Source organism: Marmota monax, unplaced genomic scaffold, assembly GCF_021218885.2.
Source record: "Marmota monax isolate L192 unplaced genomic scaffold, Marmota_monax_Labrador192_F-V1.1 WCK01_AAM20220418_F8-fsc00006, whole genome shotgun sequence".
Lineage (NCBI taxonomy): Eukaryota > Metazoa > Chordata > Mammalia > Rodentia > Sciuridae > Marmota > Marmota monax.
Window position 1 is genome coordinate 12767651 of NW_026693712.1, and position 14271 is coordinate 12781921.

General features: G+C 39.7%; 1 protein-coding gene across 6 annotated transcripts in view; it reads right to left on the bottom strand.

Moving 5' to 3' along the window:
• The window catches only part of Tcerg1 (transcription elongation regulator 1), a 65242-nt gene extending 61018 nt beyond the window's left edge, over positions 1-4224 (bottom strand). For all 6 annotated transcript variants that reach the window (XR_006855196.2, XM_046460102.2, XM_046460101.2 and 3 more), the window contains exon 1: positions 4120-4224. Coding sequence is in view for 5 of the 6 variants with exons in the window: in XM_046460102.2 (XP_046316058.1) it covers positions 4120-4178 (59 nt within the window). In the remaining variant the exon portion in view is untranslated. The remainder of the gene's footprint in view (positions 1-4119) is intronic.
• Between the last annotated feature and the right edge of the window lie 10047 nt (positions 4225-14271).

Consider the following 14271-nt stretch of genomic DNA (forward strand, 5'->3'; position numbering starts at 1 on the left):
TTAGGGCATGTGTTGATAAGAGCCCAGGAACTCTAGTCAGAAAGAAAAAGAAAGTTCAGAAGAAGAAGGATTATCAGGAAAAAAGTTGCAGCAAAAGGCTATTACTGAATACTTTTCGTTACAGCGCGGTGGCTGCCATGTGCGCAAGCCGGTCATGGCGCAGCAAGGACTTTCCAAGTGGCAGCAGCCGGCTCTTCCCCGCCCCCCACCCGGGGAGCAGGACGCCACTGCGAGAGCCCATATCCAAACCTGACCCGGAGGCACAGTCTCGCAGGCTCTTGCTCCCTGTGCCCAGTGGCAGTTTCCCGGACTCTCCCCAGGGCCATCTGGGGCTGCCAGGGACGCTGCAGGTGGAAGATGGCCTGCGTCCCTGAAGTTTGATCATTTCCGAGGCCAGTAACTACAATGGTTCTCCCACACCTGGAAGCTAATGAATAATGAGTACTATTAAGGCTTATATGTACTAAATTGTTCACAAGGTTGTTTTCTTAGCACCTGCTGGAATACTACAGAATTTTCTTTAGCATCATTGCCGGAGTTCCTGCCTTCATCCCAGTGCCGGTGAGGACGAGGGTTGAAGAATTTCCAGTGTTGCTGAGAACCGGACGAGACTTCGGATCAAGCTAGCTGCCTGCAAAACTTACCTGGACTGTGATTTAAGCTAGCTGCCTACAGAACTTACCTGGACTGTGAGTTAATCTATTGAGACACTGCTTTACCTGGACTGAGACAACAAACTGTAATCTACAACAAATTGTAACTCGGTATCTTTGCTAACGGTGTCATTGCTGGTATAATTTTTCCAAGGGCTTCTTGCATGGAGCCATCAATTGGCTTGGTATTGTGGCATTTTGTATCCTCCCCTTCTGCTTGTAGCAGATTATTTATGGTGTTTGTGTAAAAACCACTATGGTCGTTATCTAAATTAAACAAAAGGGGGAAATGTTAGAGTCTGTAAACAAGTCGAGGGAGTGGTTAGTGAAGTAACGCCAGCGAGCCATTAAGTGTGGAGATTCCTTATTGGTTGACTGCTATATCTAGTTTATGTTAATTAAGATAAGCTGTGTGGAATGTATATATACCCCTCTTGTCCTACAATAAATGGCTCCCACTCCTGCTGTATCAATGTACACAAGTTGCTCGTCACCCCCCACCCCAGTTATTTTGCTGCAGCCGGACTGCGGCATCAATTCTTTATTTTTTTAATTTTTAAATATTTTTAGCTGTAGATGAACATGATATATTTCTTTTTTTTTTTTAATGTGGTGCTGAGAATCAAACCCAGTTCCTCACACATGCTAGGCAAGCGCTCTACCACTGAGCCACAACCCCAGCCCTAGTTCTTTATTTTGAAGCCTCTGTGCTTATGGTTCCCTATGCCTGACATGTTCTTCCCAGATTTTTTACATGACTGACTAGTTGCTTCTCATTATTCAGGCTCAGTTCAAGTGTTACCCCAAACTCTTTCCCTACCTCTGGCCTCTTGCAGCCCCTCTCTGGCTCATTACCCAACTTCAGTTTTCAATTATGATAAAAGCGATGAAGAAACTTCCACTTGTTTACTTTTGCATTACAACTACCCACTAGTATATAGTTTCCTTTAGTATACTGTGGTACTACATTGTTCAATAATGATAGTACGCAACACACACTGGATAATTCCAATTTAGCAGCACAGTTATATGAACGTTATCTGTACTAACTTCCTTAATCCTCACAATAACACATTTGACAGAAGAAACAATAATTTGTTAAAGTAGCAGTAACACCAGGATATTTCTTATTCCCATTTTTATAAGAGGAAATTTAAATCTGAAGTACCTTGTCATTAAGTATTAATAAGTAAACAAAGGCCCTGGGTGAAAATCTATACATGACTCTTAAAAGTTATTTTAGTGGCCCTCAACCATAAAGGAATAGGTGAAGTTTAGGTCTCTCAATTTTCCATCTATTGTAGAAAATGTGCATTTCCACCACTTAAAGCATGAGAACCAAAAGCCTACTTGTGTGAATAGAAGCACACACAAAAAATTTTCACCAGAACACCATGCAAATACAAGTGTTTTTTTTTTTTTCTTTCTAGAAGTATGCCATCCAGATACACCACCACCTCAATGGTGAAGACAAGACTGAAAATACTTTAAAAGGGCAAGAACATAAAAAATGCTACCTATATATAGGAGATAAATTGTTGAAAATATGAGTGAAGACACCTAGATTTTAATCTAGTCCCTACCACTATCCAGGGACCTTGCATAAGCCACTTCACACTTGTAGGCTAATTTCCTCTCAGATGTAGTTGGTTCAGTTTAAAATTTAGATCAACCTTAATTAAAATGGAAACTTCTTGAAGACAAAGACCATTTTGGGTCTGGTTCAGGACTTTACTTCCTGCAAGTTTCATAGCACATGATAAATGAAATCCAATAAGTGAATCATCTCTAAATCTCCTATCTTCATTTATTTGCCAAACCATGAAATTCATTCAGGTTTCAAAACAAAGCCCCAGTTTCTGCCATCAAAACAGCTAAATAAACAGTTAATTTATAAATCATGTGAAACACTAAAACAAATGTGTTCTGCAAGCAACTTCTAACCTAAGAGGTAAAGAACTACCTAATCTAAAGCCCTATTAAAATCAGTTTGCAACAATGTCTAGACTATTAATAAGTCTACAAGGCTATTCATTTTTGTAAAGCTAAGATCTCTAAAATGCAAAGTGTTCCCTGATAAATCTATCTCAGACCTTTTGGGATCAAAATCAAAGAATAACTTTGCATCACTAAAAAGACCCCAATAATGCACTTTGATCATTTGTTAGTGTACATTTGAGAAGGATCGTCAGAAGAATTTGAGACTCATCTCTGAAATAAGACAAAATTGTATTCCTGCCAAAGTAGGGATTTTTGTGTGTGCCAATTCATAATCTAAAAGACATTATTTCCTCTAAAGAATAACAATATCCACTTCCTTTGACAATTTCACTTTAAGTCCTAAACAATGACAGAATCCTCATAATCTACACAGCTCTTTTTTATTTACACAACAGCTCAATTCAGAATGGGAATTGAATATCTGAACTGTCAATGTTCCCATACAAGGAAAAAAAATAGCTAATACACATAAAGCATAGTGCCTCTTCTTTTCTGCAAAAATCACCTACGAAGAAAAGATTCTCCCAGGTCATTCTTATTTTATCGAATTTTAATTACAAATTCCATAGGCACTGAGGTTCCAAAGGAAGAAAGGTCACTGCACTCTTTAGGGCAATGGCGTAAGATCAAGACAGCAGGCTCTGGAGCCTAACTGCCAGGGTTCAAGCCACTTCCTGGAGCCACAATTCCACCCATGCGCGCCGGTTCTACAGACTCAACTTCGATGAGGCTGTTTGCTCGGGATGGGCTAGTAATTTAAGTGATGATGCCTCTGGCCTGTGGCCTGCAAAATGAAAATAGCAACTACTCCAAAGAATGGTTGTGAGAAGTAAATGAGAAAACCTTAAGTAAGGACTTACTGGCACATCGTAAGCGCCTAACGAACGGCTGCTGCAGCGACTATTCACAACTACAGAATATTATGCAAAAAAAATAGATTCGAGAAAGGAAGAAAAGCCACACGAACTTAAGGCTGCAAGTCATGTGGGAGACAGGCTTACAAGACAAACGCGGAGGCCCCAAAGGGCCGCGGAGGGCGTAGAAAAGGCTCAGCCAAAAAGGGCGAAAGGTCCCGGGAGTTAGCCGCCGAGTAAAGGGGCGCCGGTGAGGAAACCGGGCCAACGGAGCAGCCGGGAATAAGACTGATGTAGGCTGAAGTCGGCCGAGGCGGAGGCGGCACGCGGCTTAGGCGGGGCCCCACAGCGAGAGCGCCAGATCCTGCCCGCGGGTCGCGAGGGGAGGCGAGGTCCCATGAAACCCGCTGGGAGCTGCGGAGAACACACAAGAGGCCGCGGCCCGTCTCTCTCATTCAAGCCACCTTCTCCTTCCCCCTTCGCCAACCCCATGCGGTCCTCGCCCAGAGCCGCCGAGACTCCTGCCCACCGTCCATCCCGGATCTCCGCAAGCGGATGTAATCCCTGGGACTCTAGCGCGCCGAGATGTGAGAAAAGGGAGCGTTGCTTACCTGAGCTCCCCCGGGTTGAACCGCTCACCGTCCCCCCCGTCCCCGCCACGCTCCGCCATTACAGAGGGCCGCGTTCATCCACCCGCCGACTTGGCGCTCCTTATTGGTCAGAAGAATCATCAATCCCATGCGAGAGAGGCGGAGATATTCGAGCTCTATGAGATAATTGGTGAAACTGTCCATCAATCTTGAGGTTAGGGGTGGTGTCTGCCTTACTATTGGGCGAAGGGCCCGCCGACTTTGAAAGCGGTATTGAGACAGCCAGTTGATTGGTTGTCGGAGGCTTTCTGGGAAATGAGACTGTGGCAACAAGGAGCAGCCGGCGCCCCCTTGCGGTAAGGAAAAGGAGGTCCTCCCACCTTCGCCCCAGCCTCTAGTAGCCACGTGTCTGCTGGTTTCCAGGAGCTAGTTGTGGAGCCATGTTGGCCATTAGTAGCTCAGACTGAGACCACGTTCTTCGGGTGAACCAATCAAAATCGACATAGGTCGCGCGTAGGCCAATCACAGCGTTACCATGGAACCAAGTACTTCCCAGCTCTACAGTAACTCTATGTATGCATATTATTAAATAATATACGATGAATGACAAACATACTTCCCAATTATGCTAAATAATTAGTTACCGTCTTTGGTCATTATATAAGTTGCTGCATTAAGAAAAGTAAATTGGAAAAGTGGAGAGTGCAATTTACAGATTTACCGTTTCTCATTCAGTCTCAAAATGCACTTGTCAAAAAGTGAAAGCACTGATACACGCTGCAAAATGGATGCAACGTGACAACGTACTGAGAGGCCAGATACGAAAGGGCACATAGTATATAGTCCTATTTATATGAAATGTCCAGAATAAGTAAATCCATACAGACAGAAAGGAAAATAGCGATTTCCAGGAGCAGGGTGGGGTTGAGGAATTGGAAATGACTGCTAACAGGTATGGAGTTTCTTTGGGGTTGATGAAAATGACCTGGAATTAGATGGTTGCACAACTTTGTAAATAAGCTAAAAACCATTGAATTGTAATGCTTAAGCAGTGAATTTTATTGTATGTGAATTATATTTCAATTTTTAAAAATCATGCTATGCTGAATGCCAGTTAAATATTCAAAGTCAATCATGTATGATAAAAATGTTACAAAGGGCCGGGCGGGGTGTCACACACCTGTAATCCTCAGCCACTTCAGAGGCTGAGGCAGGAGGATCGCAAATTCAGCAATTTAAGGAAACCCTGTCTCAAAAATATAAAAAATAAAAAGGGCTGGAGATGTGGCTCAGTGGTTAAGCGCCCCTGGATTAAATCCTCAGTACCAAAGAAAAAAAAGTTCAAAGGCTGAAGGTGTAGTTTTAATCGGAGAAGGAAAGGATAATGAAAATTTGATTAAAGATGTGATGTCTAAACAAACTGTTGTCTGCCTAAAAGTGGAGGTTGGAGGGGTAAGAGCCCTTTTTCAACATCAGCTTATCCCAAGTCCTGGCCAATTATTCTGAAATAATTGGTACAGATGGCTCACCTCAAATCAGTTCCTTCTTGGTGGGGAAAAGGGACAACAACATCATCTCAAGACAGATCTTTCTAGAAGCTGAGTGATGGGAATATATAAAAGATGAAAATCAACCATCACTTGAAGAAACTCCTTACAGAGGTACTGAAAGTTTTACTATCTGGCAGTTTTTTGTTTTGTTTTGTTTTGTTTTTAGAGAGAGAGAGAAAATTTTTAATACCCATTTTTCTTTAGTTTTCGGCAGACACAACATCCCCGTTTGTATGCGGTGCTGAGGATCGAACCTGGGCCCAACGCATGCCAGGAGAGCCCGCTACCACTTGAAACACATCCCCAGCCCCAAGTTTTTATTGTTATTCGTATCTAAATTTAAGATATTTATATCTTATTATATACTCTTATTTTAAAATAGATTAAGAATATATACATGTATATCACATTCATTTCATTGTTTCGTTGTTACAGTTTATTCACATAAGCATTTCCTTAAAATTCAGGCAGTCTGCACTCAATAGTTGTATAAAGCATACTGTGAATATCTGACCTGAGCTGTGTCTACACCACTATTCTTTTTTTTTTTTAATAACTTTATTTATTTATTTTTATGTGGTGCTGAGGATCAAACCTAGGGCCTTGCATGTGCAAGGCGAGCATTCTACCTCTGAGCCATAACCCCAGCCCCAACACCACTATTCTTAAGTGAACCGTTTTACTGAATCAATGTGGGGGGAAAAAAAAAACTAAAGAGACTCAGTTCATTTTTTTAGAGACCAAATGAACTTTCTATAGTCAAAGCTTGATGACTCTTCCCTTACTAATAATACATACTAATACATACTAATAATACATAGCTGTTCAGAATAGAATAATACCATCCTTGCCCCATTGATAACAATTGAATTGTAGATCTCCAAAATTAATATATCAAAGTGAGATGGAGAAACAGTCACAAATTACTGCATCAGAGTTTAAGTGCTACTATGAAGATATTTCCCAGAAGGGACCCTGGAGAAGTCATTTCCATGCAGAATCAGGCATTTTTTTTAACTATTATTTTTTGCACACCTATTTCAAACCCATGGTAGGTACATTATATATATTATTACTAATCCCCTCAACAGCTCAACAATGCAGGTGTATTCTCATTTTACAAATGGGGAAACTGAGGCTCAGATATTATATGACTAGTGCAAGGTGACATTCACATAGTTGATAAGAGTGGAAGTCAGGCTTCAGGTCCAGGTATGCTTCTTACACCAAAGCCAGTTGGGGGCCACCAAATTGCAAATCTCACCCAAATTAGAAAGATATCCTGTGTAACGTGTCACTTGCTTCTCTTTCCTCTAGTTGCAAAGGACTTGATTTTCAGTGCTGAATCCCCAGATCCTAACAACACTCACCTAGAAGGCCAGTGTTGTCTACAGCAAAGGTGCAGCTGTTATTCTTGAAACACTGGTCTTTGAAATATCTAAAAAGAGTTCCCAGAAACAGTGCCATTTGTTTGTTGTTTGTTTGTCTTTAAGTACTTTTTAGTTGTCAATGGATCTCTAATTTTATTTATTTATTTATATGTGGTTCTGAGGATTGAACTCAGAACCCAGTACCTCCTCACACAAGCCAGGCAAGCACTCTACCTCTGAGCCACAACTCCAGCCCCAGAAACAGTGTCGTTTGGATACACATCCAGCTACCTCACAGGCATCATGGATAGCAGTTGTTGATAGGCTTTGAGTAAATGAGATCAGGATTCTAGTTCTGGCTCTAGTGGGCTGAATTGTAACTCAATGGTAAGAGCACTTGCCTGCCATGTGTGAGGAGGTACTGGGTTGGAGCCTAAGCACTGCATTAAAAAATAATAATAATTAAAATAAAAAGGTGTTGTGTCTAGTCCTGGCTCTGCCCACTATTGGCTTTATAATCTTGGACAAGTTGCTTGGCTTCTCATAGCTTCAGCTTTTTGATTTGAAAATGAATTGTTATGAGGTATAATATAAATAAGCTATTTACCATGGAATACACAGCAACTAAAAACCATCACTAAGTAATATTTGTTTACAGAATTGGTTTAGGACTGCTATGATTGGAGTGTTTATGTCCCCCCAGAATTCATATGTTGAAATTCTTACCCCCAATGTGAGGAGCTGAGGTATTTGGGAGTAATTAGGTCATAGGGGCAGAGATTTCAAAAATGAGATTTATGCCCTCATAAAAATGAACAAAGAAACCAAGTGTGTTGGTACATGCCTGTAATCCCAGTGACTCTGGAAAATGAGGCAGGAGGATTGCAAATTTGAGGCCAGCCTCAGCAACTTAATGAGACCCTGTCTCAAAATAAAATATAAACAGGGGCTGGGGATGTGGCTTAGTGGTAAAGTGCCTTTGGATTCAATCCCCAGTACCAAAAAAAAAAAAAAAAAAAAAAAAAAAGAATGAAAAAGAAAACAACTAAACAAAGAACCCTCACTCTTTCTGCCACATGAGGTTAGACAGAAAAGGTTTATGTGAGAAAGAGGACCGTTACCAGACACCAAATTTCTAGCACCTTGATCTTGGGTTACTAAACTCCATTGGTTAAAATCACCCAGTGTATGGTATGTTGTTATAACAGTCTGAAGGACTAAGACAGATAAAAAAATTTTAAGACAGATAAAGCATTTTGTCAGATAGTGCTTTACAAAGAAGGTCAAAATCAAGATACTTTTTAGCTTTTTGCACACAGACAATGAGATAACTAAGAGATAACATCTGGATAAGTATTACTACAAATAGGAAACATGAAATCAACATGCAGAATTACAGCAAAAAATAACAATAGTAGTTTACATTTCCTGAGTCCTCAGTATGCTGAGCATATTATATAAGCATCTCATTTAACAGGTAACATATCAACCGTTTTCTATGCAAGGCACTGCTTTAGCACTTTATTTTTAATTTCAGTACTAGGGATTGAACCCAAGGAAACTCTAACACTGAGCTACAACCCCAGCCTTTTTTTATTTGCTTTTTTACTTTTTGGCACTAAGTTTCCAAGACTACCCTTGAACTTGTGATCCTCCTGCCTTAGCCTCCAGATTCTCTGGAATTACAGGCTTGCACCATTGTGCCCAGCAGTTTATTATTTATTTATTTTTGCAGGGGGGCGGGGTACTAGGGATTGAACTCAGGGCACTCAATCACTGAACCATATCCCCAGCCCTATTTTGTATTTTATTTAGAGACAGAGTCTTTCTGAGTTGCTTAGCATCTTGCTTTTTCTGAGGCTGGCTTTGAACTCGCAATCCTCCTGCCTTATCCTCCCGAGCTTCTGGGATTACAGGCGTGCACTGCCTCACCCAGCCGTGCCCAGCAGTTTTAAGCCCTTTGAATGTGTTAACATGTTTCAACCTTTATAAAAAAAACCTCATGATATAAGCATTGTTACTATTTCGCTTTATAGATAACACAGACACAGAGAGATTAAATAATGTACTCCCTATCATGCAATTAGCAGTGATTGAGAAAACTGGAGTTCAGACCGAGGCCATCAGGCCCCAGAACCCACGTTCATCACCAATACGCTCTACCTCCAATCAGCAGGATACAAAGTCTTCCCATGCTATTCCCATTCTGTACCAGTGTCTGAAGACAGCCAGCAATACTTCTTTAGCTGGCATCTCAGTTGTGTCTCCCTTCTATTACTTCATTGGTCTGTGACCCAATTATGAAATTTAGAACAAAAGTTTCTCACCTCCCATATTCTCCACAGGACCTAAGAATGTGAGAGAACTCAGAAATCATTATGGTAGTGTTGACCATTCTGAAGAATCAGCAATGGACTGCCTGAATGCAGCTGAGAATTCCTGAACTGAAGCAAATGCATCTTCAGAACTCCAAAGATATGCCTTCAGTAATACAGAAGGGTTAACAGCATAAAACAGAGCATTTGCCTCATAACTCCCACAAATAGAAATCAAATTATCTATTCAATCATGATGTGGAAATCTATTCTATGAAAAAAAAACTTTTTATTTTTATTTTTTGGTTGCAAGGGAAAGAATCGAAAGTCAATGCCAGTGAAATGGGTATTGGTTGAAGAAAGAGAATTCATGAAATCTATGGACAGGAAGACGAGTTGGCCTGACCTTTACCAGGAGCTGCAAGGCTGCAAGGACCTGAAGAGCCTCCCTTCTCTGCCTTTCCTTCCTGGGCCACAGGACTTCTCCTTCCTCTTTGCCTGCTCTTTCTGCAAGCCCATGTCCTACCCTCACTCATCCTATTTAGTGTGGATAGAAAAGCAACATCTAGCTTGCCTCACTGTCTAGTGACTGCACATCACTGCCAAATCTCTTATTATCTACAAGTACAAATTCTTCAGAGAGAAAAAAAACGGACTGGTCATTGGGTAGCCAGCATATTAGCTGGTGTTGATTTGTATGTCATTCCCTGCGCCAATTTTGTGTAACCAGAGTAAGGTCATAGAGCACTGCTGACCTTTTCAAAGTCTGAGTTGAGAAAGGCAGTTGCACATATTTTCCACAACCACCCCTGGATGACTCAGCTCTTCCTCCAGATTGGCTCCTTTCCTTGCCTCCTTGATTCCATTCTCTGTGATCAGCCAGTTAAGCCTCTTTAACACGGGTTTCTTAAATCCTTTTAAGGACTTCTCATTGCCCCAAGGGTAAAGAACAGACTTTTGACATTGTCTTCATAAGCCTCAAAATCCACAGCATGCTCATCTCTGCAGCTTTATCTTTCCTCATTGTTTTATAAGTTCTAATCATATTTGATTTCTTTTAGTTCCTCAAAGACTCCCATCATCTTGGATGCTTATCCCACATGTTTTCTCTCTGCCCATAATGCTCTTCTTGCCCTCTTCACCCAAATAAATTTTTCCTATCTGAATTATTTATCTACTTGTATATAACAAATCATCCCTAAACTTACTAGTTTAAAATAACAAAATATACTATTCCCCAGCTTCTGTACATCAGGAATCCAGGCACCACCTAAGTATCTTTGGTTAAAGTTTTCTCCTGAGGTTGCAGTTGGGCTGTCGGCCATGATTGCAGAGACCACATGATGCTGAAGGATCTGCTTCCAGGTGTACTCACCTGGTTATGGACAGGTATCATTTCATTACAGGTCATAGGCTAAGGACATGCCACACAGACCTCTCTATGAAGCTGATCACAATATGGCAGTGTTCTTCTGTCACCACAAGTAATCTAAAAGAGGGAAAAAGAATGCCCAAGACGGAAGGCCCAGACTTTTGGTAACAATATTAGAATATTATAACCACTTGTTACTACATATTGTGGCACTGAACATGCTGTGCATAATGTTTTACATATTTTATATTTTTTGCCTGCCAACTTATTCTTTTTGATGCTGAAGTATCTTGAAGCAAATTATAGATATAACATTCTACCCCTAAACAATTCAGTATGTATCTCTTCATAAAATCCTACAATTTTCTTTTTTTTTTTTTTTAAAAGAATTTTTTAATGTTTATTTATTTATTTTAGTTTTCGGCGGACACAACATCTTTGGTTGTATGTGGTGCTGAGGATCGAACCCGGGCCGCACGCATGCCAGGCGAGCGCGCTACCGCTTGAGCCACATCCCCAGCCCCAAAATCCTACAATTTTCTACACAGCAAAAATATTTTCAAGTCAGGCACAGTGGTACGTGCCTGTAACTCAGAGGCTAAGGCAGGACGATAGCCAGCCTCAGCAATTTAACAATACCATTTCAAATTTAAAAAATAAATAAGTAAAGGGCAGTGAATATAGCTCAATGATAGAGAATCCCTGAATAAGATCTTCAGTACAAAAAAAAAAAGTGTGTACACACATTTTTTCAGATGTAACAAAATCAACAGTAAAATCAAATTCATATTTAAATTTATCCAGCTGTCCCCAAGATGTCCCTTTCAGTGGTTTAGCCAAATTAAGGTCCAATTCAGAACCAAGCCAAGATACTCTGAAATTAGAACAGCCCCTTTTATCAATACTGACTTGCTGAAGGCCAAGCTAGTTTTTCCTTCTGGGTCTGTCTGATTGCTTCCTCTAACTCTTGTGTTTTCTGTAATTTCAGAAAGATCTGAAGAGTTGATAATGTTTAAGTTGAAGATTTATTTTTTAAATTTTTTTTAATATTTATTTTTTTAGTTGTAGTTGGACACATATTTTTTATTTTATTTATTTATTTTTATGTGGTGCTGAGGATTGAACCCAGGGCCTCACATGTGCTAGGCAAGCACTCTACTGCTGAGCCACAACCCCAGCCCAAAGTTGAAGATTTCTAACAAGAGAACTTCATAAATGTGCTGTGTATTTCTATTGTATTACATTGGGAGACATGTATATCTGCTTGTCCTACCCTTAGTGATACCAAGATTGATATGGGGGAATAGTGATAACAGTTCAAGCTTCCATGGTAATCAGAATATTTTCTTCATGATATTATTTTGGCTTCATTCATAAATTCAGTTAACTATCCATAAGGTTAACCTGTAATTTATTATCCAAACCATCACGCTGAGACTGAAAAGAGCACTATTAATAATTATACTTGGACAACAGTCATAAACTAGGACCATCTCAGGCCAAATGGAATGAATGGTCAACCTTCTTGTCAACCATTAACCTAATGATTTAAAACTTTTATCCTTTCCTGAATCAATACTTTCCTTGAGGGTAGCAAACTAATGATTTTCTAATTTTATGTTACCTTCTACATTTACTAGCTGACAGCCTTCTGCAAATTAGGGATTTCCTTCAATAACAGGAGCTAGTTACCCAATACTATTCTATTTTTAAAGCAGGTAAATGCTTAATTCTTTTCCTTCATCGATTTTCAAAACAAAAGATGATTTGATAAACATCTCATCCGGAAACAAATTTATTTTTCTGATTTCCTCTTTAAGTATTATTCTGATTCATGGATTTTTAATAGAGCAAATTGTTTTCAATCAACTATAATCAACCATTTTGATGCTCAGATTTCCATGTATTATCCATTTACTTTTGTTGTAAAGTTGTATATCATGGTTGTTGTTTGGATATGAGCTGTCCCCTGCAAAAGCTCATGTGTTAATGCAGGAATGGTCAGAGGTAAAGTGATTAGATTATGAAATCTGTAACCTTATCAGTGGATTAATCCTGTTAATGGATTAATAATTTGAATGAATTACTGGGTGGTAACAGTAGATGGGTAGGTGTGGCCAGAGAAAGTAAGTCACTGAGAGATTGCCCTTGAAGATTGTATTCTGTCCCTGGCTCCTCACTGAGTCTCTTTCTGTTTCCCTACTGGGCAGCTTTCCTCAGCCTTGCCCTTCCACCGTGATGTTCTACCTGAACAGGCCCAGAGCAATGAAGCTGGCTGACAGTGGACTGAACTTTCAAAACCGTGATCCCAAAATAAATAAGTCAGTGAGCAAATTGATTAATTGATGATCATTTCTAATTGACATAAAACCATTCTAACACTTACTGAAGACTTTCCCATGAAATAACATATCTGGATTAGCTTCAAAATAAATAAGAGTGGGATATGGGTAGAGGGAGATATCAATGAAAAAAAATACAATTGACTATTACTTGATAATTCTTGAAGCTGGATGATGAGTAGATGAAAGTTTATGGTACTAACCTCTCTACTATTTAATGTTTGAAAAAGTTCCATTAATAGAGAAAATATTCTAGGCCCTTGAAACATTAAAATACAAAGAACTGCATAAAAGTATTTAAACTGATATACAGCAAAATGTATCTGTATCATTGGTCTGTGGTCTGACAGCAGATAAGAAAAGTAAAGATGAATCATGATACAAGATAATCTAACATAAGCTAAATTAGATGGATAAATAATAAGTGCATTCTAACAGAGGAGATAACACAGCACAAATCTTATGTTTAACTTTTTGTTGGAAAGTTGACAACAATGGTAGATGTGATTGTTTTTTTCTTTTATTCTTTTCTCTTTTTAGCTGTGCTGGGAGTTGAACCCAGAGCCTCATGCCTGTGTGATTTTTTTTGTTTTTTAATGCCCAAACTTGTAGGAAATGTGATGACCACAAAATAGAGGGGGGAAAATTTTGTGCATAAATCTTTTAGAAGAAGATACCTACCAAGGAAGGAATTGTTCAAGCTGACAAAGGTGAGGAGCCAGATAAAAAGATGCTAGATGCCAGAACATGCTGGGGTACAAAGAAATATCTCTTAAAAATATTATTTCTAATAGATGTAAAAGAAATAAGGAAAACAGAAAATCACCACTAGAACCACAACAGTGATACCTGCTGCAGGCAAAATTCACTGCTGAGCACCAAAAGTTGGTGACATTTTCAGAAAAAAAGGGAGTTGTTTTAGAGCCTCAAAATATCTCCACCCCAAATTTACAAAATATTGGAGTTATTTTAACCTATATTCACAAATTATTGATACTTCTCCCTCCAGAAGATGGGAGTTTAACCCTTTCTCTTTGAGTGTGGGTTGGGCTTAGTGACTGGATTCTAACCAATACAGTGTACAGTGAGAGGGGAGAAACCTGGCAGACATCATATGAAACAGGTGACAGAGGCCAGTATCCCTGACAACAACTGTGAGGATGGCCTTAGGCCTGAGCCTAAGCAACTCCATTTTAAAAATTCCAGTTTGAAACCTGCCTTCTC